The 27112-nt window shown below is 38.5% G+C and overlaps 1 protein-coding gene across 1 annotated transcript in view; it reads right to left on the reverse strand.

The window, feature by feature from the left end:
• The window catches only part of cdkal1 (CDK5 regulatory subunit associated protein 1-like 1), a 238241-nt gene that overhangs the window by 87340 nt on the left and 123789 nt on the right, over nucleotides 1–27112 (reverse strand). Inside the window, exon 9 of the mRNA XM_030393565.1 lies at nucleotides 8329–8548. Coding sequence (XP_030249425.1) covers nucleotides 8329–8548 — 220 coding nt within the window. The remainder of the gene's footprint in view (nucleotides 1–8328; nucleotides 8549–27112) is intronic.

Raw genomic sequence — 27112 nt, forward strand, 5'->3', positions numbered from 1 at the left:
AGCGAGATATATATAATATATATGATATATATAATATATATACACATATATATATATACACACATATACACATATACACATATATACACATATATATATATACACATATATACACATATATATATATATATATATATATATATATATATATATATATACATATACATATATATATATATATATATATATATATATATATATATATATATATAGTTTGTTATTGTTGCCAACATCACCAAGTGTCAGCAGTCTTCAATTGTGTGTACATTTACATATAATCTACATTCTTAACATGCATTTATAAATGCAAATTTTCACATTCACTCATGTACTTTTCACAGCAATTGACATTTCTTTTAGGGTTTAAACACTGGACTGCTCAACAGAAGTATATCTGTGGCATCACAGCACATTCAAAGCAAAACAGAGCAGAGAATGCAGAATGTTGACTTCAACAAATAATGAAAACGCTTTACCCTTTGTACTTTGCAAAAACATTTCTCAAAAAATCTAAGAAAAATGATAGAATTTTCTCACCACTTGTTCAGCACAAACAAACACCTGCTGACAATACACTCCACACTGACAAGATGACAGAAAAAAATTGTCTTGTGGCAGGCTCACACTGGAAAAACTGACAAATTGAAGTCTTAAAAGTCTTGAGATTGCCGACATGCTTTGGGTGTGCAGCTGACAGACACTATTGTCTCAAAATGGAACAACAACCTTGATGTGGAAGGGCCACTCACAGCAAGAGAAAAGTTAACTAATTGTAGTACTAATTGTTGGGGGAAATGTTTTAGGTCCTGTTTGTCAAGTCACATTTGAAACTGAAGTTGCAGCTTCATGGCATGCATCAACTTCTACGAGCTAAAAGAAAAATAAATCTTACATTGACTGGTAAAGCTGTGCACTGTCAATATATATCACACGCATCATCATATTCTTATATAGTATACAATACAGAGACATTGGTGATTGCATTAAAACAACACACACAAACACAGTTGGAATCCCCAGAGTGATCAGGTGAACGATTTGAAGCAAGCCCGTAATAAGTAGCACCTAACTTCATTCACACACACTCAAAGATACATACACAAACCCGCACACAGTACTAACAGGGTTCACCCAGGGGAGTCTGCAGAGAAAATGATTCTACAAGCGGTTCCCAGGATAATGAGTCAGGTCCCCATGCTTGTGCACTGGCACACAAACAAACAGTTGGTGGGAATTCAGCAGCAGATAGAGGAATTGAGCTCCCAATGGTATTAAACATTTCAAACACTTCAGGCTGCACTTGATTTTCCCTGGAGGTTACGCTGAGCCTGCAGCACCTCACACAGTGCAGATAAAATCTATGCATTGCACAGTTAAATTAAGTGCTTTTGTAGCATTTAAATGTCACACTGTATTATGCTCTGTGTATCTTTTGACTGTTGTGCGCTGCAAACACACACTATTATTATCAAACTTTTTCGCATTTTCCATATTGTTTTGACAGTACAGTGACCGTGCCAACATTTGATTCCAGCATTTCTAAAGTGAAACATGCCAACCAAAATCTACAACAAAACTAAAATGCATGAAGCCACTACATAGATAAATGTGTTGGCTGCGGCTGTTGACTACATTAATTAATAGCAGACAATTAAATTTACTCACTGCCTGTATTGCTGTCAAATTCTTTTAGCCCTTTGAAGAAAAAATTGTCTAAAGCCACACAAAAGGGACGACAAGATGATTTTGATTTTAAGAGGGCAGCCAGCATTTAAATCTCGAACTTTCAGAACTCATAATTCAGTGCAATTATTCAGAAAACATAATTCACTGCAGTTAGTCAGGACCCATAATTTAGAGGCACATCAGAATAGCTTTACTGTGAGCATTCGTATGGTGCCGGCTCCTCACACAATGCTACATTAGGCCTCTAATGTGAAGAGGCTCCCTGAGGCTTCATTAAAATGAAAATGGTCTGAGAGGGTGTGTCTAAGTGTGTGCCCCTACAGCTGTGCTCGTATGTGCACATCTGAGTGTAAGGTGAGAGATGTGTGCGGGTATGTTTCGGTGTGTGTGCGTTCATGTGCGAGTGAATGCTTGTGTCCTGGGTATGAAAAATATCAGTCGATACAGGGGATGGAGTTCTCACTTTGTAACGGGTGTTTGGTGGTTTGTCAACCTTCCCGAGGCCCTATGCGCCTCCATTGAACTGAGACATAAATACACTGCTGTCTCTGGAAAATGAAATAAATAATAATATTAACAGTTGGAAAACAAAACATATGAACCTAGAGAACAGTAAACTTGACCCGGCATTTTCATTATGTTTTTCTTTGCTGAATGCACGTTTTAGCAATGAGGAAATCGATTTAGGAAATGCAAACACTGATTTAAGGTAATAGTTATTTCAAAATGACATTTTGAGTTTGTCAAGCATTTTCTCATTTTCACAGCTGGATGAAACTAGCTAAAAAGAACTGAGGTAATCCAGTATATTTCTGTTTCTCTGACTTTATATCGGAATGAAGATCCTTTTTTAGAATAAAGCAACATGTAAATTAAGAGTTAGGTCAAATCAAGGGATGCAGCGATTAATTGCATCGGTATCAGCCGATTTGGACTCTAGCAACACATGTGCACTCATATGGTTTGTTTTCAAACATAAGGAAAAGACAGATATTGGTGTTGTGTGACAATTTCACTGTGTCGGAGAAGGATCAGAGACAGTGGAGGATTACAGAGACCACAATGTTAAAACAAACAAAACAACAAAGACTGCTTTATTAGCTGTAAGCTAAACACTTTGCTCTATTAGAGGCAGACCCTATTTTCTGAACCATGACCTCATTGAATCTCAGTTATAAGGACTTTTGCTTCAATGTGGATGTTAAACAATGCTAAAGCAGCACTCCATGGGCAGCTGATGGATAGAGACCTGCTGCTAGATCTAGAGATGACACAGAGATGAGAAGCATGGTAGAGAGCGCTGATCGCTCACAGAACAAAAGGGTATGAACGGATAGGGCACAGTCCACTCTGTCTGACATGTTTGAGGAGATTCTGTAGGAAAACGGACCAGAAAAATAAGTTAAAGGGCATCATAGTAACTAAATGCTTTTACATTTAATTATATTACTTAATGTTGCATAGGATAATGTTTTTGGTGGGCTGAGTACTGAAATTTTCCTCATTAAGAGAAGTTCTTTTTCAAATTGGGATTTTATTATGACTGAATTTGTTCTAATTCAGATACGTTTAATGAAGGGCTGAATGATTGAAAATCTTTCAATTATTCTTTTATAAAAACCGTTCTTTATACAATAAATAACCAAATAAATTAAAAACATCTGTATCAGTTATCAGCAAAATTATTATTTTCAACATCAGTGCATCCATAGTTTAATCTGTGTTTGCTTCCACTACTGTTCACAAAGCAAACTATGGAAGGAGTGTGAACGGCATATCTGATGCAAGTCAAGTAAAACTGAAATGAGCTCTGTGCAGGATGTTTAATGGACAGCTACCATTTCATTCATCTTAGCCTGACTGATTGCTACGTACGAGAAAGCTACTTTCACACCTCATTTACTGAGTCTGCTAGCATGTTAGATTCAATCACACACTGAGTCATGCACTAGCAAATGCACAGGTATCTGCAAGCACGCACACACTCCTTATTCGAAGTGAACTACTGCTGCACTTTTGACAGTCCCTTAGCAATGTACTGACAGGCGGATGGATGGATGGAAAGAAAGAAAGAGTTTGAAAAAAGTTAAATTACAAATTTTACTGTAACTAAAGCAAAACTAGAAGTATAGAGGAAAAAGGTGAAAATCATAGGAGCAGCATTGCTAGAGACATTTTTACTTGCACCTACTCAAGTAAAAATGCCCACTGACGGCATGGTGCAATCAACTAAAATGTCAGAGACAAGTGGCCCATGAGAGGCGGTTGGGCCTTTAACTGCTCCAATCAGCAAATGGTGCTATGAGGCTGTCTACATCTGTCAGGAAAAATAGGCTGCACATAGTAAGAAATTGTGTGTTCTTGTGTGACAGAGGGAGACAGTGCAGAAGTGTTGATCTGAGTGAGTGTCTGTGAGAGAGGATGATCTTTTAGGCGGAAGTGAAGAGGTAACTTGGCCTTTTCAGCTTCAATCACAGCTATTCAGTATGATGTTGTTATATAAGTGCTGGTGTTCTTCAAAAGAAAAAGACAAGGGGATATAATTTGGCCTTTACTTAAGATGAAGGATGAATCTAATTTGGGGATTTGGCCTTCATCATCACCATCATCCCACTGCAGTTATTGCTGTGATAACCACCATCGTGAGACGTATTAGAGCAAAGTGACGGAAGGAGAGGTGAAGGAAGAGTAATTGGGAGGAGAAAAACAAGAGATAAAAGGTGTTGAAAGATGAAAAAATTAAACACTGATGAGAAGAATATGAAGAATTAAATAAATGAAAGAACTGGAAAGGAGGAAACAGAGTATAAACCAGGATCCAAGTGCGAAAAAGCAAAATCGAAGAGGAAGAAACCAAATGACTTAAAGTCAAAATTCAAACAAGAGTGGAAAGAAAACTCAATTTCAAAGGATATTTTTTTCTGGCAAGTTTCTGTGTGAGGCTCACAGTCATTAACAATGCACAGAAAGTATATAAGTAGGACCAGAAAGAGAAGAGGGTAAGAAAGTATGTGCGTGTGTGTGTGTGTGTGTGTGTGTGTGTGGGGGGGGGGGCCTTGCAGGGGAGAGGATAAAGGGTAAATGGGGGACAGGAGCAACACAAGACAATGATAAGTTAAAGACGAGCACTCTTATCTTTCCTTATGTAGGTTAATTGACTGAGGAATTAAAGCAAAAAAGATATAATTCAATTCAATGCATGGATGTTAACAATGACAGGGCCGGTAGCATATGAAATGATTCTTAACATATACACACACACAGAAAAAGCGAGTGTGTCGTCCTAGTATATTTCTAATTATCAGTTAATTGTTATTCCCTATCATTAGAAGGGTGGTTTTTTAATTGTAATGTAGCCAAGCAGAAAGCCTACCTATACATGTGGGGGACAATTAGCCACCTCCATTAACCCCTGGTTAATTACAACCTCCACCGCTGCTTCCCACAGCACTTTCCCACTCCTTCTTACCCCTCATCTCTATCCCCGGGCCTTCATCCCCAGTTTTTTCATGTTTGCCCTCATTTCATTCATCTGTGATCTCAAATCTTCCTTGATTGTTTGATTCAAAAGTATATGTGTTGTGAACTTCACTGGCTTTTTTTTTTTTTTTTACGTCAAACTTTTGTCATTTTATTTTTCTAGGTTACCCTATTTCAGCCCTCTATGTCCTTCTTTTCTCCATTATTAGATCTCTCTTCTACTCAAACTTACATTTTCCTCAGGGATGAGAGTGGAAGTGCTGAAAGGCAATCAAATTGCAGAAAAACTTGTCCAAAATGAGCGTTGATATTTAAACCAAAACCACTAAACAAAATACAGAAAAGAAAATCCCTGATTTGTCTTAATTACTTTAACCCAAATTCACCATGTTCAGTTTCACTAATTTCTTCAAACTATCCTCTACTTAACCTCTGTAGTTGGCATCCTAAATGTACAAAACCACAGAACTAATGCTGAAGTTGATTTAGCACTGCTCTTCCAGCCATGCAGTGTTCAATAGTTCAACTTTTCAACTCTCGAGAAGTTAGAGCTACATTTATGTCCTGTTTCATTGTACCAATGCATGTATGTACTGTATGTATGTACTGACAATCCCACAGAAACACAAGCCAGAGTTTCATGTAGTGGTGCTACCAGCAGAGCTACAACACAGGTGCAACAGTAGCCTCATTCACACTGCCGTTTGCATGTGGGGATCCTGCGCCAATTCCCCGCACCCTCCTCTGTGTGAAAGTTTCAGATGCGGAGAGGGGGGAAATTTTGCTCCGGCGCTGATCCGCCTCTGGAGGAAGAATCAGGGCCGCATTATTGGTGAGCCATCCCAGTGTGAACGGATAATCCGGAGGCGCGGAGCGGGGGGGTGTGTCGGTCGTGCAGCCAGATAACTGCACAGGTCCTTCACTCAACTAAATACAGAGAAATGTCCCACAAAGCAACGTTACAGGACCAAACAAAAGTAACGTAGTAACTGTAACTGTCGTTGGCAACTTATGAGGAAAAAAAAATACTGCAGCTGTACGTGGAGAAGCGTCCGTCCTCCCGCCTGTCCTGCAGCGTTTTTCACCGGCAAAAACTTTAACTCACCGAGTGTTTGTGATGAAAATAAATCACCGCGACCGTCAGCCCTCCTGACCAAGACTTCAGGGAACTTTCCCCCAAAAAACAACCTCCGTCCCCGCGAGACAGTCAGACAGCGCCCTGTTTACTGATGGTGATTATGTAATAATGTAATTTAGCGCAAAAAACGTAACTTTGTCACTTTCCAGGATGTTTGGTGGGTCAGGATCTCAATCACTATACATCATAAAAGCATCCATATGATTATAAACTGTCCGCGGGTTTAGATTTACAGGGGGAACACCTGGGAGACACCGATGACATCAACATGACGTGTACCGTCACGCCTCTTTAGGAGCCGCAGCGCCGGCTTTCTGTGTGAATTACAGGTGGCACAGCGGAGATGCTTTGCTCTGTGTGAATAACCATCTGCGGAGAATTGGCGAACTACCGTTCCGGAGATAATGCTGAGATGCTGTGTAAAAAGGGCTACTAACTCTTTCAAAGGGCTGTCTGTGCTCAATGAGTCCCAGTTTTTTTAGTTAAGAAAAATCTTAAGAATTATGACATTTTCTGTGCAGTTTAACTTAAAAATTAAGACGAGATCCTTGTAAAGAAAAACATTTAATTCACAAAGCATCTTTGCCCCTTAAGAGAGCTCCTAAGATGAAAATCTGTTAGGAGTAGGGAGGAGGACATTTAAGAGCCCTTGGAGCATCTTAAGCAGAGGAGAAAAGAGTGGAAAGACAAATAAGAAGGTGAACATTTCTCCAAATGCTAGATGACAGAGAGTTAATAAAACACGACAGATAAGATCATGAAGAAGTGGTCCATCTCATTAGAGATGTCCTTAATCTCCGACCCAAAATAACAATGCTATACCACCAGACAAATAGATCACAACACTGAGATTTAGCAAATGTATACATATTCATAAATTAAAAAAATTCTGGGGTTTCTGACAACTTTCCATCAATAAACAAACAATTAGAGCTAATTCCTTCTTATATAAGTTACAGCAACCAAATGGCAAAGTGTTGCCTTAAGAACAATGTGTCTGCTCAGGCAGAGCTCAGACAACCCTAGAGAACAGAGAGGTCAGTAACAGGTACTCCAATGGTGTATTTTCTATCACCATGTACATCTGTTCCTATTTTATTTTACCCGTTATGTGATATAATGGCTTATTTGTGTAAGCATGCACAAATCTCACATTTCTTTCCTGTCATGAGGTAGAGTATAGATGCAGTATTTTTCTTTTGTTTTTTTAAGTGGATATGCCTCTTTCTTGTAGGTAAAGTTTCGACTTTAAGGAGAAATCTGGTAACTTAAGAGGTTACACTGTGGTAGGTGTAGTTGTATTTAAAACGCTTTATTCTCTTTCTCACATCTATTTATGTAAACTACTTTCACACATTTGTAGGGACAAATAGTGTAACAACATGGAGTAAACCCTAGTTTCATGCAGCTGTGTGGAATTTATTGATTTGACAACAATTATTGTCACTGACCAGACTCACCACGAAAACAGAAAAAATTTTTGTTTTTTTAGGCCCCCTACTCATTTGAATAATTCGAACAAATCACGCAATTCTTGAGTTTGAGTTGATTTGTTGTTGGGTGGCTGGATATGCCATTTGTCCACTAATGGTGGAAAGTGGAGATAACATGTTATAATATGTTGTTATTAAAATGTCTGAAAGATAGAGACAGACAGGCCAAAACATAGAGAGAGGGGTAGAAAGAGAATGAGAGAGAGAAGGGATAACAACGTCCATTGTTCCATTAGGGAAGACAATAATGACTGATAAAATGAGGTTGCTAAAGAGGACACAATGGTCCTTAATTGACTCATTAGGGAGAGAAGAGAATGAACTGCACTAATGAATGGAGTATGAGCACTGCAGCTAAACTGCTTGGTAAGCAAAACAGAAAGGCATTTAGTTTATTAAATCTAGGCAAAGCAATATTATTTGTTCACAGAAAGGGATAGCACACGAGACAATAGGGACAAGAACAAAACAGGAAAAGGAAAAGAGTCCTGAGTGCATACAGTTTTTAGTTTTATTCATCAGTGATGTATCATTATCTTCGATGGTAATTCTGGGTGAAATTGGTGACCGTGCACTGTGCGTACCTCTAGGTGTTCCAGGATATATGGTGGGTTGGTCATGCCCAGCCTTAGCATGGCCCCTTCAGGAATCTCCTCCACCAATCTCCACAGCAGAGTGGGCAGGTCTGTCCCTATGTCTCGACCATAAGCTCCTGTGTCCTCACTGGTCAACCAGATCTCACACACACCCTCTGGAAAGAGATAGAAAAAAATCATACAGTAAAAACAGAAAGTACTTAAAACGCTGAATAACAATAGATTTTTTGTTTTGTTCCCAAAATTAAATTGTTACAGAATGTTTCCCATATGGCACAGTCCCAACTGGACACAATGGACGCATTTAATGTTGCCAGTATCAAGAGGTAAAATTAATTTGTATGGAAGACAAAAAATGGGCAGCTGTTGTGACAAGAGTGTCTTAATTACGAAGCTACAGAAATTCAATAATTTAAGAAGGTTTACAGTTTTGAATGTCTGCAGAAAGTCTAGATCAGTCATGAATTCCAAAAAAAGGAAAAGGAGTTTCCAGCACACAAACATCTTACAGTAACTACTACAATATATACACATCAATACCCAAGACAGATATCTTTACTATGACACTTCAGGGAATCACACATGTATATTCGCTTACTATCAGCAGTGAATGAAAGCCTGTAGACTGAAACCCGGAGGAGCTCTTTGATTCAGTTGTTGAGCTACTTTATACCAACTTGTACTATTTAAGACGATTGTAGAGAACGGAATTACATCACTCCTACGTTATGGTAACCTACCTTCCACTCTGCCTAATTTTAGAAATGGTGTAAATGTCATTGATTAAACTGCACAGCAAAACTAGAGCTACATTTCAAAACATCTAATACTTTCAGGTAGATCCCAATTCGGGTCCCCTTGTAGTGTCCTCTGAGGTGCTCAAATGTCAAAATTAACAACCAGAGGTGACTGCACCCTCGAAGTTGAAGTTCCCTGGCTCAGAAATGGTTAATGACAACTCTCACAGGAGTATAGGCTCCTATAAAACCTAACTTTACAATTTAGTTACAAGTAGGGGTGTCAACGTCTACACGTGTAAACGGGTACACGGATAACAAATCATAACCGTTTAGAAAAATCAATAACCGTTTACACGTCTTTTTTTTCCTCCTCCTCCTCCTCGTTCATTTCTCATCAATATATATACTATTCAGGGTTTCCTCTACATGTAATTTACTGTGGCGCACCGCCACGGCAAAATAAAAGCCGCCACACCTTAAAAATTCAGGCATAAATTAATCTAGTGGAAATATTTTACCGTCGTCTTCCACCACAGTCTTTGATGTTAACTAGCATGTTGGAAATTTTGCTTGATAATTGGCTAGAGGATTAAAATGGTCACTTAGAGCAGAGTCCTGCACGGGTCACCGCATCCGACCCGTTTTCCGACAGTAGCACAGATTACATTCCGTACCAGAGCCGACCCGCTATAAATTGATACCGACGGCCGAAGGAAAATTGGACGGACGCAATTTTTAAAAGTGAAAGTAAGATAATGTTGCCTGAAAGCTTCAGATAATAACATTAACTAACTATACAATTAAATGTTCCCACTAGCGCAGTTATCCGCATACATAATAGATGAATGGGGCACAATGTTACGATGATATAAAAAAAATAAATAAATAAAATAAAAAAAACCCCGCAGCCACAGCCAGTGTCGCGTCACCTCACTTCAAGTTGACTGGGGGACACGATGGCGGCGGTCAACAAGCGGAGCACTGTGTGTTTTTTGAACAAACTGCCAGTGGAAATCAAGTTGAGTGTAGGCTATGTCAGGCAAAGTTGGCTTACAACAACAGCACGGGATCCATGCTAAACCACCTGCGATGGAAACACCCGAACAAGTTGGAGGGAGAGACTGCTGCTGGCATCGGTGCTACCACAACTGCGATAGAAAGAGATCATAAATCTCCGTCGGTTAGAAGCCCCGTTTACACGTGTAGAAAAAATTGTAAACGTTGACACCCCTAGTTACAAGTATACGAGAAATGCTCTATCTATCAATGTTGAAAAATCCATCCTCTCATCAAGACCGCCACCAAAAGTAAATGGGGACAAACATAGATCATCTAAATCTGCTTGGTAATATTTTGTGTAATCCTGCTGACAAACCAGCCAGCCAACCAACCTACAACAAACAAAAACGGGCGAAAATATAACATCTTTGGTTTCAGCTATTATCAGAACACATGTAAAGCACATTTCCATTTTCAAGTTGATCATTGTGGGCTCCCCTTCCATTACAGCAACTTCTTTCAGTATTATTTCATTACCTCTCTTGTTGACATTGCCTACACGCTCCAAGGCTTTGGCATAACCTCGCCCATGACAGTCACTGACATTAAAAAAATACCCTTCTTATAAACAGACTTTCCAGGAACGTGAAGGTCACATACAGAAAGCAGGCACAATCAACCAGTTTCATGCTAAATTAGAGCAACGCTCACTGCTAGAGCTTAATGATCTAACTGTCATTTGGCTGTAGGTCTGGAAATGGTTGAGTGTCTGCTTAAGCTATGTGTAAAGCCATATCATATCTTCCAGGCCCACAAAAATGCATTTGCAATTGCAGGGGCACGAGCTCAAGTACACACAGACACACAAACTAACAGAAAACCACACGACCATCATTATCATTAGCTGTGCAGAGACAGACAGAAAGATGCATGCGGTCATTCAGAGTAAAGATGGTGTTTGGCTAATTGGGCAGTTTGTGTGTGTGTGTGTGTGTGTGTGTGTGTCTATGAGAGAGAGATAAGAGTAAAACCGTGTGTTTAAAGGCATGCATAGGCCAGACAGATTAAATATGATGAAAGCATAATTGTCCAAAGTGAAAGAGTTTTAAAAGCCCATCATCGTTGACATTAAGATGCACTGATGATTTCTGGAGCCAGTCTCGTCTAAAAACACCATCAAAAACATCTATCAATCACATGTGATCAGATCTAAAGGCTAGCACACACAATACAAGAATGCATTCAGAAACGTGATGTTCATTTGCTTCAGTATGCAATTAATCAAAAGCATATTTCACCTTGGTCCAATACTCAGTAATAGCCTAGTTCATTAAATGTTCTTTATCATGTAATGCAGGCTGTGTTCAGAATACATATTGATAAGCGCTGCACTGACAAACCTGGAGGTCATGCTCTGTGCAGAGACACGTTATCATCAGCTAACATTGATGCATAATGAGAGTGTGTCACTGCTCAGCAACATTAATACCGCAGTTGATTGCTGCAGCATTTTTTATTATTTCTTTTTAAACAAAATCTGTGTCATATTTTTAAGAATTTTTGCCTGAGGGAATGTGATGACAGCACATTCCCAGGGTAGCTAATGTCAGCTTGTTTAGGCTGAATAATACCAATCCCTCTGCCAAGGTCTAACCTTTGCTTGCATCATCTGCATCCCATGAGTGAATGTATTCCTGCAGCCAACACCATCAGCATCACTTTCTACGCCCCAGCTCATTCCCAGAATATTATTGGCCAAGTGGTCACACAATACAGGGCCAGACCTGCATTAAACTGGCCAAGGAGCTAAATTGGTTTCTTCCAAAACAACATTCCTGTGATTCCACACATGATGCTGCCAAGTTTGTGTATTGTCTGCTATTAAATACCTCCTGTGATTCCTGTGTTAATTGTGCTTTAAACTGGGTGATGCTTTGGAAAATTCTCAGGTGGTTACTCAAGGCCACCGTCATACATAGATCTCCAGATAAACTCAATAACCTGCCCAGTAATGTGCCCCTTTGGCCTGCTTCTCATTCCCTTTTGTATTAGGTGAGCCAATGGTGTTATCGTTGGCCAAAGACTAAGAGAAGGTGGCCGTTTCATCAGGAAATGTTGAATGCTCTCCTTTCTCTATCTCCTCTCATACACACTACACAGCTGCTTCCTCTGGTTTTCTGTTATGTGTGTGGTGCAGACACGGGTCGTGCTGGCTGAAATGAGTCTGTACATAAGGCATGTCAGGATTGCTACAGGAGCTAATCATTACAGGAGCAATTGGTACTGTATATAGAAATGTGTATATCTAATAATGAACAACTGATTACTTTTGGTTCTACTACAATGTGCTTTTAATCACCAATAAGTGACTGAGTCTTGATTCATTTAGTGCCTAGTTTGACAAGTTGATCTGAGTTTTGAGGAGAAATAATCCAGCAATATTTTCCAGCAAATGAGCAGGGAGCTCAAGGTGCAGGCCACATGGAGGGAAGTGGAACATTGTTCATTTGCAATCACCACCCACATTTTAATATAAAGCTGGCTCCAAATCAGTGAAGTTTCCCTATAATTTACGGTGGTCTACTAAGTAGGAAGAATGTGCCCAGCAGTGTCCTTGAGCAAGCCTTTAGTCCGTACCAGTTTAAGGTGTGCTGTCCTCTAGCAGCCCCGCACACAGAAAACAAAGGAAGAATTTCAACAGATGAATTTAAGGTTGATAATCAGATCTTCTTTTTTTTATGTCACCATATAATGTAGTTTGATTTTGGAGCAGCAATAAACAGGGGTGGGGAGCAGGACACATTTCCTAAGAGCTATTAACATTCACTGAACTCTGACACGGCAGTGCAAACACAGGGCAGGAAAATTCCAAATGGAAAGAGGGCAGGACAGGAAGATATCAATGATGAAAATATAAAGAGAGTGACCTGAGGGTGAGGCTATGGCATAGTCTATTCTATTGAGCACTCATACAACACTCACTATTCGCATACAGTAGATTCATTTATCTATAAAGACATTTACATCAGGGGAGACTTAAACATTTAGGTTTAACTTAAGAGTGTGTGTGTTTGTGTGTGTGTGTGTGTGTGTGTGTGTGTGTGTGTGTGTGTGTGTGTGTGTTTGTGTGTGCGAGAGTGTGTGTGTGCCTGCGCGAAAGAGGCTGAATGTAATACACAGATTTGATTGGCTGAGTAGCAGCAAGTGACTGATTTACTATATGGTCTGTAAGTATCATAGGTTGCTACTGCCGTAAAAGCTAGAAAAGCTGTACCAGTTTTAAAAAAAAAAGAAAACTGTCAAAATGAAATTATTTTCAATAATTAAACCATGTCCAGTTAGGAGGGTATATGGACTACACCACTGATAGAGAGAAACAGAGAGAGAGAGAGAGAGAGAGAGAGAGAGAGCACAAAAGAGGAAACAGCTGTGTGTATGTATAAGCCGCATTTGTCTTTGTCCAAGAATAATACCATCAACATGTCAGACAAATGCCATACACATATCAAACATTCATCACTCCAAGTCTCTGCCAAAAACTTGTATCTGTCTGAGTGTGTGTGTGTGTGTGTGTGTGTGTGTATGTGTGTGTCCATGTGATTTCCCAAGCGAACCTTCTAACCTGGCCAGAAAAGGCAAAAAGGTGAAAAAACAAAAAAAAACAAATAAAAAGGCGGGGAAAGACACAAAAAACAGAACCAACCCAGAATTCAAGGAGAAGGGAAAAATATCTCATACAACACATTTTTGTCCTGGTCAGAAGGAGGAAAGAAAGTGGCTTTTGTTTAGGGTACAGTATAAAAAGTTACATCTTAAATTTGTGTTGTCTAGTTGTGTATTTATGTAGATCATACAGAAAGATAAAATCAACCCTTTGAAATATACATTTAAAAGAATGTCTAGCTTGTGAGATTCAATTCTATGTTGATCTACAGTTTAGTTAAAACTATTTTATTTAGTATTTTTAGTTATCACTAAAAGTCACTAAAATGCCAACAGTATAAGCTGCACTGACATTTACTGAAGCCAACCTCCATGTCTCATTATACCGTTTACGTATATATTTTGTTATGGCCTTGCGTTCCTGCTCCTCCTCTGGTTAAAAGGAGGGGGAAAGTAGGAGGAGGAAAGAAACGAGGGCTTTGAAGTGGTTGCTTTGAAGAGTCACGACAGAACCAATTGATTCAGGTGATTGGGAGCTTTAGTAAAAGCCACAGTTGAAACAGTAAAGGGTCCTAAATCATAAATAAGACACCCAAGCAGTGCAACATGACCACACATTTTCATGTCGTGCTTGTCTCTATTTGGTACTTTCTGGCTCGGATTCCTTGAGTAGTATATACATACGCATTAACAAAAGAAACTGTCAAGCTCACTGAGTATCACCTAGGATGTACATTTTATTGTGTCAAGTAATTCCCAACACAAATTGATATCACAAAATCAAGTCAAAATTGCAGTGACAAGTAATAGCTTGGTGTTGTCATAACCTCGACTAATTCCGACTGAAAATTCAAAACTGAAATTATATCCAGTTTTATCACATATGTATGTACAAAACATTTTTTTTTTCTTTATAGGTTTTATTCTGAACAATCAAGGTTATTGATCTATGTACAGTATTGTTCAAAGAATAGTAGACTTCGTATCTATATGATGGACTTGGACTATTGCTAACTCTAATAAATATCTGCAGAAACCAACATATGTTCCAATCACTGACTGGCACTCATCATTTTTGCATTGCTTTTCTCATTCTGCATCAATGGCTATGATTGAAAGACAGAACAACTGTGGGAGATGTGCTGATTTTTTCTAAAACTGGCAGGTCATCAAATTCAATGAAAAAAAAAATCCAAATAAATAAAATGTAGTCAACCTGTGGTGAGAATCTAAAGTGTAAACACATTTTTATCATTTTGGTCTCTCAGCTATGTCTAATGTGTTTGTTTTGGCAGCTGCTTGTTCTGAGACTATATCACCAATGACTGTTTTGCAGACAGGAACAGAAGTTTCTAGTCTATGTTTAATAGATTTATTTAGAACCAACTTTATACAACTCCATCACGTGTGTATGTCTACCCCACAGACACTTTATGTTTATGTGCATGTATGTACTATATGTGGATTGTGTTAGTGACTACACACATCAAGATTAACCTCCTATCCCGACCCTATACATATGGGTTCAGTATGCTTACTTATCTTAATCTCTTTAGCATGATATACATTTTGATTGGCTGCCACGGGCTATGATGCTTAACAGATTATAGATTAGATGATCCTATTAAACTACATTAAGACTCTTTTTTCCATAACACAAGCCATCAACATTTGGCTAAGCATGTTACAGTTCATGTATGAAAGAGCATGGAAGAGAGCGTGAGAAGTAAACTGTGAACATGATTCAAGCTCATATAAACATAAATTTGACTGGATTTTAACTTTCAACAAATGTCCTTAAACTAAAACTTACACTGATGTCGGAATTGGTCAGTTAAAGTTTGTTGGACTTTGAATACACTAAATGAGACAGCCTGAAAGTCTGGAGATACAGTATGACTACTTCCTTTGGGCTGATGTACCTTCAAATATAAGCAAACAGACACATACACGCCCCCTCATACATCATGGCTGCTTACCGTATAGCAACACGCTTAGCTATGTGTTGCTTTGTGTCATGGAAAATAAGGATTTAATGCAGTGTAATAGGATCATCTTCATGTGCATTTAATTTGTAATCTATTAAACATCATGACCCTGCAACCAATCAGATCGTGCATGATCTAATGTACAGCAATAACAGCTTAGATGCCTTTGAGCATGTTTACTCTTTAACTCAATGACATAACGTATTTCATGAAATACTCTACACCCTGAGGCCAACAAAAACATATACGCCTCATTTTCTAACACTGAAAAATAGCACCATATCAGATGCGACTTCTTCAGGAAGACAGTCAATCAAATTCAGTTAAATGGGGCTGGCAACCTGGGATCCATGATTTTCAAGGCATATAGACTTTCATAAATTCAAACCAGCAGCATATTCAGTAGTATACAAGACCCTTTGCCAGCAAGCAAACTATTCAGTTGTTACATCTTTCAAGTCATAATCTAAGTTTTAGTATAGCTGTTTAAGTGGCTCTGTAGACCAATATATAATGTAGATAATAAAACAGTTAAGTAAGAGATTGTAAAAGCACTAAATGCTTGAAATATAGTATAAACATATCAACTAAGAGGGTTTGTGAACACACTAGTTTATGCTCTTCCCCCTTCTCCTCTTCGTTCCCATGGACACCGCTAGAAAATAAAATATACACAAACATACATCTTCAATACTGCCACATATACTATAATGAGTTTAATATTGGATTCATACAGTTAAACCAAATGCACATGTTATATTAAGATGTCATATTTACACAAGACATATATAGATTCATGTTATCTGTCATCTTTGGAACACTCAACTACATTTTTTGCCCCTGCTTACCCAAAAATGTTTTAGGATGGAATTTATGTCTTTCATTCATCACAGGACTTATAGTTGGGAAGCCCACCATCGCACTGCAAACTAAAAGTCAGTATTCTGCTTTAAATTAATGCATTAAAAAAAAAATGTTTTCAAGCTACAGAACATGACCTCACACTTGCCAAGCCATATGCATACATCATCTGTTGCTTGGAGCTATTCTTTCATTTGACTAGCACGAATATGTATCAAAATAAATGAAAACACTGCTTTATAAATACCATATCAACTTCAATAAAAGCCTTTCAAGAAAGGATTCATTTCGTCATCTCACAAAGAGAACACATACACCCACAACACACACACACATCATCTACATATAACCATGTCTAACCATGCAACACTTTTGTACAGTGCAATTGACTGGAAGGCCTGTCTGACCTTCAATCACATTAGTCCCTCCCTTGTCCTCCCCCACCAGCCAACCCCCTCTAGCTGTCTGCCTCCATAGTAAACCTCCCACCCACCACTAGAAAGTGAAGCAGTCTGGGGCAGATGTCAACAACAGCAACTTGCAATGAAATGATGAATTTGGAGTGAAAAGAGGAGAGAGAGGAGGGAAGAGTGAGAGTCTGTGTGAAATGATGTACTAATGTATTTACGCAGCATCATCTGCCACTGTCTACATGATGACTTAACTAAGGGTGCTTACTATACATTTAAATTTTGGTATATACAATTATTGTCAGTTTATTTGCTTGGTTTCGCATAGTTTATTCAAAACACAGTTTATACTGTTGTACTTTTCATTCTGTAGATATAATCCAACCCTGCATGATTTATGATTGACATCAGCTGACATGAAAGAATAATCCCATCTTGTTCAATATGATAACCTTCATTTATCTTTAGGTGTGTATTTAACAGCAATCACTGAAATTCTTGATCTTCACTAATCTTTGATTCACAGACATGCAAGAAATAAACATTTTCATAGGCGGCAACATAGTAGTACACACAGACACAAGCTGTCCTTCTCTTCCCGACACACAAATTCTCACACATTTACACACCATAACTCACACCACACACAGAGTTTAATTGCAGTAATTAAGAAGCTTAATTTAGAGCAACAACTGTTGATGTGGAGCGTGGGCGTCTTGGCAGGTAGCATCATCATCACGGATTAACCCAACACACACACACTTGTATATGCAAATACTGTCTCTCAGGCATGTTTACACTAAATACATGCATGTGTGCATGCACATTGCTGTGTACATACAGACACATGCATGTGTCTATGTGCATGCATACTTGTGGATGCACATGCATATGCGTGGCTTTAATGAACAGCCTACACAATCCTTTAAATAACACCATGTCAGCTTTAACCTACTTTCACATAGTTTCTGAACTACAGGCGTGACCTTCTGTGCACGCCTGTGCATGAGCTACCACGTCAGGATACATCAAAGCTTGTATGTGATTGTTTGTATACGTGCACATGCAATGTATGTGGTATACGAAAAAACATGCCATCCATGTATGGATATATCCAAAGTAATTGGCAGAGGGCCTCCAAGTACCATGTGTGCGTGTGTATGCATGTATAGGGAATAATTGGGAAAGAAGTTATATCCACTCTTTCATCTTTTCTCTGTGTGTGTGTGTGTGTGTGCGCGCACATGTATGTATGTATGTATGTATGTCTGTCTGTATGTATGTATATGTGTGTGTGATGTCAAAGAGGAAGCATCTTGTGAAGCTTCCAGAGCAGATGGACTGCTGCATATAAACAAAAGGGCATCTGTGGAGACCAAAAAAAGTTCTTTAACTGCCCATCACACTGCAAGCCATTGGCATTCTTGTGAGATAATCAAAAGAAGAAGCAACAAGCTGAGGATAAATTACTCATGCTCTAACACTGCTTTTTGTACACAGAGTCTCACTTGCTTTATGTAATATAGCTTTAATAATAGATATCGCCAATGTGTTTCCAAAACATGTTTTCTCCTTTGATTATTCTTTTGCATGGGAAAAACATGTTAGGACAGATTGCATGCATGGCTGAAGTACAATTACAGATTTCACTTGTACTTGTGTGGGTAATTTCCCAAGCATTTAATTCAGCCCCAATTTGATTGTAAAAATGTTCAAACATCTTTTTCTTTCCTGCCATGGCTTAGGTCGACCATAACACAAGGAACTCAGATTGTCCGTCAATGTACAAAAATAAAAACTTTTTAGAAAATACTTAAAATGTTAGTGATGTCACTTCCCACTGAGCATGAGTTCTGAGTTATGTATGTCCTCAATGTGTAAGTCTTGTTATTGAATAGCAACCTGTCTACATCGTGGCCCTTATCTCGACCAGTGCATGCTGGGACATGCTCCAGGCCCTACCAACCTCACCAGGACAAGCAGTACGATAAATTGGGGGTGTGGATTAATGGCAGAAATATACCCTGGGTATATACTATTTCACCATCTCTAGGTTATATAGATTTGACTGTATGAGCAGCAGGTAATTGTGTTGTATCAGTTTGTGAGTCATTTAGTCTTAGGTGGTGGAGTTGTCCCCGTTTACCTGTGTACAACTATTACAAAACAGATGGAAAAATACAGGAGGAGGACGACAGATAATTAATGAAAAAAAGGTGATAACTGGGAGAGAACTCTTTACCGGGATTTATTTTTTTCAGTGGTGAAACTTATGATATTAGTGATTTTGTTAGCAATCAACAGGCCTTGTTATCTGCTCTCATTAAGAAACGCTCTCATTAGTGTCACTTAACAAGCAGAGAATGCAATTACACAGGAGAGTGAAGTAAAAGATGCAGTTGTCACAATAGGTCAAATTCATCTGTTGATAAATTGTATGGTAATGTGATCCAAAGACAACTGTCTCAGACTTGAAAGAGAATATCTGCCAAATCATTACATCTAAAAGGCTAGCACCTGCAAATGTTTGCCATTTTTACTTGATTAAAAGCTTGAAAGTTGAAGTGATTATCACAAATATTACCTGTCAGTCCACTGATTAATCAAATCTTTTCAGTGCTAATTGAAATGTTCGAACAATAGAAAGAAAATCTTTCCCTATGTTACTGCGAATTATATAACTGTATGGAGCAGGGGTAATATATCAAGCAGGGATTATCTACACTGTCTGGAGATCTGACCCAATGTCTGTCTATCAAGATAATGAACTTGTACTGTGCGTCATTAAAAGCACATGAGTTGAAGCCGAGGGGAGGATGAATGGTTGATGTGGTGCGTGGATTAGAGGACGGGGAGGCTGAGACACAGATAGTGAGGGCGAAGAGAGTCAAAGGAAGCTATAGGGGGCAGATCCCATTTCTGTATGCTTCAGAGACCCCAACAACTGCGAGGCACTAAGGGCCTTACACACACACACACACACACACACACACGTTTCAACATTTAGATTACATATGGAAATCAGTTCCTATTTGAAAGTCATTGAGGTGGTAATGGTTAAAATCAGCTGTCAAAGAAGTCAAGCCACTGGACACATACACACAAATCAAAAGACACCCCCCCCCCCCCCCAAACTCCACACACACACACACACACAGACAGTGTTATTAATCAGACATAATAAGGTTTAACTCTTTCTAATTCAAGGCTGTTGACCTAATTTCTTAAGGTGCTGTTTGTATGGGTGTGTGCGCTCGCCTGTGTGCTCGTGCAGGCACTAATTTGATAAATAATAATATGTCTGGTCAGTATTTATGCTAATATATTCATGACCCACCAGCAGGCATCATGTCGTGTTTGTTAATTCACTTAGCCTGTTTGTGTGTATGTGTGTCTGTGCGTGTTTGTCTATGCAATCTAAGGAAAGAGTTACTGTAGAAAGCCTAGACGAACTTTAAACACACCCTGCGTGTGTCTGTTAATTAAGTTAGTGACTCCATAATATATTGTGTGTGTGTTTATAACTGTATTTGGAAATTTGCAAATGTAATAACATGTTGTCTTTGTGAGTGTTAATTTAGTCAGTGGATCTCTAAACATCATCTTATTATGTAAATATAAATATTTTGATGTATACAAATGGGGTTATTTTATGTATTAAAGCACTCAGCTAATGACTGTGATTAGTTTACTGAGTTAATAAACTGAGGAACAGATAGGCCATATGCACGGCTACTGATCCCATCTGCCCATCTTCTCTCTTACATCCTTCCTCTTTGCAACCTTTAAATCTCTCTCTAGCACTTCACATAGCAAAACCATCACCAACATTAATCCTGACACTGGCGACTACGTGTGTTCAAACCACATTTGACCTTTCAAGTGAGATTACTGGTCACTAGTAAAGATGTGATTTTGAGTCAGGCACAAAACACTTGGGTTAAGACATGTACGATGCTTATGAAGCTCTTTGCCTAGAGATCACAAGCAGGCAGACACGGTACACTTCTCTTAAATACGTTCTTAACCCCTTCAGCCAACAAGCATCTTAAACTCACCAGCATGTCTTGTGAATTACTGACAAGATCCCAAGGATATCAAAAGACAATGCATTACGCAAAACAATTTATATAATACAAAACATCAAGATTTATTCATTTTATGTACAACACACTCTACTGTATTATATATTTATATTATATTTTGAGGAAACAAAGCAAGATATGCCCCACTTCAGTATACAGTATGCAACATTTCAAATCATCTGCTAATGAGAATTGCAGCAAATGTATATTATTTTTTGTTTTTTTTTGTTTTTTGAGGAACAATCCCTGCCAGTGCTAAACCCATAACAAATATGTTGCTTGATAATAAGCTAACCCATGTTTCCACAGTCAAATGTTTTCAATGTGCATCAGCAGCAGCAGTAACTTAGTACAGCTCTGACAGGCTTACATCATTGATGTAAAATTATGAACAGTGAAACTGGATTACATGTTGCAGGACCTGAATATAGCATGAAAATGGTGGACCCCGCCATTTACAATGGAAACTAATTTAGAGGCTTATGTGATAAAAACTCACTTTGATCATGTGGCCTTTTTTTAAATTGATGTCATTTATTGTTACCATTTAAACTTTTTATTTTGTTTATATCTTAAGTTTTGGACTTTGTTTGCTTTCTGTATATTTATTAATTGCAAAGCACTTTTCAATTTATTTATTTTTTTTTGAAGGTGCCTCTTGAATAAAGTCCTATCATTATCATCTCAAATCTTGTGTTATTGGCTGCCATAAACATGAACTTCATCAACAGCCAGCCGATAACATGAGTGGAAAAGCACTGCTTATATCAGATAAGTGCCAGAGACAGAATCAAGCAAATATGGACATTAAATATCATGGAATGCTTTGTCAGAAATGGACCGCAATAAAGCAGTTTTAAAACCCGAACAGTACGAGAGATACCTTCTGCTTCCAAGAACTTGACAGGATAATTTGTACATGGATGTCTTAAAAGCAGAATCAATAACAACTGCATCTTTCAAATAAAGGACAATAGGAGTTAAACTTAGAATAAAAAAAATCTTATTTTAATGCAAACACTCCAGCCCCATCACTCATATCACTAACCCCTGTGATGCTCATTTTTACAAGCCCAAACTGTCTAATTTTCAATATAACATACTTGTAGTGCAGCTCAATTATTGACGGCTTACAGTATCCTCCACAGTCATGAATAAACATACACATTTATGTGTGGACCTCGTTCAATCACAAACTATGCTACATGAGAATTCTTCAGAGAGAGGGGAGGGACTCAGATATACAGTACAGTTCCTTATTAGAGGGGGGGGGGAGCAGCAGAGACCGAAAGACTTGGAAAAAGAGTGAAACAAGGGGCAAAGTGCTGGAGAGCACATGCTGAGAGCTTATGAAAGCTGTTCTTGACACCAGTTAATTTATATCAGCTGCAAACACACACAAGTCACAATTGGAACGTTTGGCACTATCAGATACATACACATGAACACATCATCATCCTCTCACACACATCCTTCATGTCCACTTCAGGGGAGAGCAGAAACAGAAATGTGTGCTGATTAACAAAGAAGTTATTAGGAGTGTTGGACAAGAATATCCTCCCTTGAACAGGATGAAGAAGCAGGTGTGCACATGAACATGTGTTTCTGTTGGATCTCTTATGACAGTTAAGGCAACAACTGCAAAAACTAAAAGCTAAAGACAAAAGTAATGCACACACACACATCTTAACACAATTCTAGCAACTAGGCAAGGGGCTTTACAGCAAAGCCGAGGACACACACACACGCAATGGGGGTCGAAGGGAATCAGGCATAGGGTTTTCTGCAAAGTGACAGATGTGGCGACAGGCCGTCCAGTCAGGCAGAAACACTCAACAGCTTCTTCAGCTGAAGACCTGGAGTGACATTCACTGCGGCTAGAGAGCAAAGTGTCAGCACAGATACACACATACACAGACACAAAGACATACACATGCACGCATGCAAAGCAAAAAATACACAAACACATGGCAAAAGAACAAGGGAATATGCACAAACACTGCTCCAACTAGAAAACTGAATTCACTTTGGTCAAATCTTTCCTTTAAAAAATAGCTGTAAATCAATCATTATTCTTGTTTTGTCCCAATATTCCACATTATAAAAGTGCATGACCTAAGGAGGTTAAATGGCATACTACTGCATGAGGTGGACAGGAGGAGTTAAGGAGCAAGATACAGGTTTCAAACATGTCCTGACATGTACCAAACATGTACCAGCATGTGACTAACTTTGGAGGAAAGAATCTTCTCATTAGCTAAGTAGGCTGACAGTTATGATTTAAAATAGCATATTCCATTATTTGGTTTTAAATAAGAGTTTGTCTCTGTTCTATGCAACAAACTGTTTTAACACTTAGACACGTAGACATGAGAAGGTTTCTGTGTATTCTGATTGTCCTACTCATTTTCTTCTCAAACTTGAATTGAATCAATTGTTGTCTTTTTCTAAAACTTTACTTAATCGTCTGTCTTTTTGTACTTTCTCATTGTAGGTTCTGTATTTTTCAGTTGGAGCATTTGTTTGGCTTTGCTACATTAATGAAATGTCCTATTCATCCATTTTGTCGAACTGACTGGTGTTTTAAAACATCACAACAAACCAAAAAATCTTTACCTCACAGAATGAGATTATGTATTGGTTATTGATTTCCGAAGGTCATACGAAGAGGCAGCACAAGCTTCAGGTTCTCATGTGATAACTAATGAATGAATGAAATGATGGATTCTGACATACAGTATACAATATTTTTAGTAACAGAAACAATCCAATGTAATGAGCCACTGAACGACCCATTAATGATCTTTTTGTTTTCCACAGTGACTCACATTACACTGGCATGTTTTCCACAGATTGATCTGCCATGCTTTCAACTTCTCATTTCACCTCATATCAAAGGTGAGAGCAATTAATTCTGTTTCCTCATCTTCTCCCATGCATGTTCTATCAGCAACATAGCTGTGCTTTTGCACATTTTATCCCATTTGTTTGAAAGTAAATGATGCAGCCTGATCAGAGCTGCGCTGTCTACTCAGCTGAAACTTGTGTTGTGAAACCTTCAGATGATATGGAAATCAACTTCTTGGACTTTATTCACCCAACTCAGACCAAATCCATTCATCTATACTTCAGCATCAAGATGTGAAGCCAGATCAGAGTGTGAAGTACAGATAAGATGACAGAGAACAACATTTTTTAAAAGGAGCTGATCAGTATGAACCGAAATTTCACCCTGAAGTTATGTTTCCAAGCATCAAAATGTTTTTCTCTTTCCAGCTGCATTTGAAACTTCCCACTACAGTTACTGATGTACTCAGAATGTTTACAGATATAGACAGTGAAAAGAAAAAAGAATGAGAGAAAAAACAGAAAAGCAAACAAAAAGAAATAGAAAGGAATGAAGTTTGCGCTGAAAATGCTTTTGTTTAATTTTCTTTTTCGTGTTGAATATTCAAATCCTGGCTCATCATCCTCAGCTTAGGCCTGGTAAAACATTTTTCTCCTCTACATCAATAGAAAAGTAAATCCAGGTTGTAGAACAGCACTGTAGTAACCCTACACCTGCTTGGTTTGCCTGACAATGCCAGTTTCCCACCCACTTACTTGATTTGCATATTGCGATAACACTGCAGACTACATATACACAACAAGTAGGTGTGGACTCCCATTATTTGAATAGAATATTGGATGCAGATCAGATAGTGATGGAAGATTTAAATATCACATCTCCTAAGAAACAAAAGCTTAAACCAAAACAAGCTGCATGAATAAATGCAACTAACATAAGGCTTCAAGCCACATTCATTTCCAAAAACGTTTACAAAACAGCCTACATCTAATGGAACTGGATTTTTTTCTTTTGCTTATTCAACCATCTTGTGGTAAAAATAACTGATCAAGGCATGGAGCAATGTCCTCAGCATTTGTGTTTCAGGCTTGCCATTATAATGTTATGTTGCATAATATAATGATCAAGATGTGGTAAATAAAGCACCTTTAATTCCTTACTTGTCAGTTTGTTCCCACCTCCACAAAAGTGACAGGTCCTCAAGGATAAGAGATGGTAATATGTCAGTGTAGTCACATACTCTCTCAAAATGGATTTTAATGCTCACCTCCCACAGCTGTTGTCATCTATAATCAACTAGATGCACACACAAAAGAGTTTAATACACACATGTAATCCAAAGTGCATGTTTCATTGTGGATTATTATTTTTAGACTGTAGTGGGACAAAACAAAGCTCGTTTGTCGAGGGGCAATGCCAAGCACAACCTGCAGCACAGACACAGTCAAGTTAAAACAGTTAGAGGGAACATTTACTAGAGGACATATTCAGTAGTTTCCAGCATCTGCAAAACATTCCTCTGTGCAACTGTGTGTCTGTGTGTGTGTGCGTGCGTGCGTGCATGCGCGCATCAGCTGTCCCCCCTGTAGCCCTTTCATGTCACCCAACACCAGGGGCTCATGGCGATAGCCACGGGTGGTCCACTATGTGAGAACTGGTTCCTGCAGGGGGTGTGAAGAGACCCCCTGATGGTATCAAAATATATACCACAGGGGGACAAACACATACACAAGAATGTACCCACAAACACCATACAGTGCTGTAAATTATACTCAGAGGACAGGGGTGTCTTTTTCTCTTTATACACACTAAAATTGCAAAATGACTGCAGGTTCTTTCATTTCGTCATTCCTGCTGTTTTCCAAGACAAAAATGAAAAAGATGTCTTGAACAGGACATGTGGCCAATTTAAGATTAATTAGCAGGGATCGAATCTCTCAGTTATTTCAGAATTGATTCTTGAGTCAATAAAAAGAAATGTGGCACTATATTCAGGCTCTTACTCCATTTTGGTGTACAGTTTAGTCATCTCTTTATTGCATTGAATTGAAATACAGAATGGTACAGAAATGTGACACTAACTGGTCTAGATGAAGGTGAAAGTCTGACAAACAGAACAAAGTCAACAGCAGCAGCAGCAGCAGCAATTATTTGGAAACATGTTACAGTCTTCTCTCTGTAACAAAAGTAATACATTGACCACCATCATTGGCTGAAATATCCTTAGTGTTGGTCTTGTTCTTTCGTGAGGCAACTGTTACAGACCCTATATCTGTTGGAGCAGTATTACCCATCATTATCAACCATGCTGAATGATTGATCAGAGCTGACTGGAAGGGTTTGTTTTTTTGTTTAGGTTTTTTGTCTGAAAGTGTTGCTGAATCTTGGTTTGCCAACTCCTTTGCTTAGAAAAGTCAGCGCTTTACCATTGTCTAGAAGGCATTATGTTGAAACCTAAATCATAAAGCTTATCAAACCAAAATGCAGCTTCTATTAACATGAACTATAGAAAACTGCTGCTACACTGCGGCCCTTGAGTTTAGTTTCACCAATTTTTTTTACGTCAGTGTAATATTATTAACAATGACAGAAACTGATTCTTTTGATCTGTGAATTGTGTAAGATATAAATCAGCATGGTTTCAAGAATCTGTTTCTCTTCAGCTCATAAGGATTTGCATGTCTGAATGTTGAAATTCTTGAAATGTGATGGGAAATTTGGCTAATATTATATAAAAACTAGACACTGCAGTATCATTTCTTGAGCCCTGTATTGCAGTGCATATCTCTATATGTACACAATAGGGGTGGTTAATCAGCCCAATTTCCTGATTCGATTCGATTCCGATTATTGAAGTCTCGATTCGATTACAAATCAATTTTCGATTATCGATTCGATTTTCAATTATTAACGATTATTGAGCTTCCATTTAACATCAGTCAGCTGCTGAATTATTTTACTTTATTATTTTTTACTTTGTTTTAAATGTAGTCTTTCACTGTTAAAAGAAAGTTGCCAAGCTCAGCAGCCGGACTCATGTCAGAAGCATTGTCAGTAACGAGAACCAGGTTGTGTTTCTCTATTCCCCACTCGTCTGCCATTGCTTTGAGAAACTCACATATTTG

This window comes from Sparus aurata, chromosome 17, assembly GCF_900880675.1.
Source record: "Sparus aurata chromosome 17, fSpaAur1.1, whole genome shotgun sequence".
NCBI lineage: Eukaryota > Metazoa > Chordata > Actinopteri > Spariformes > Sparidae > Sparus > Sparus aurata.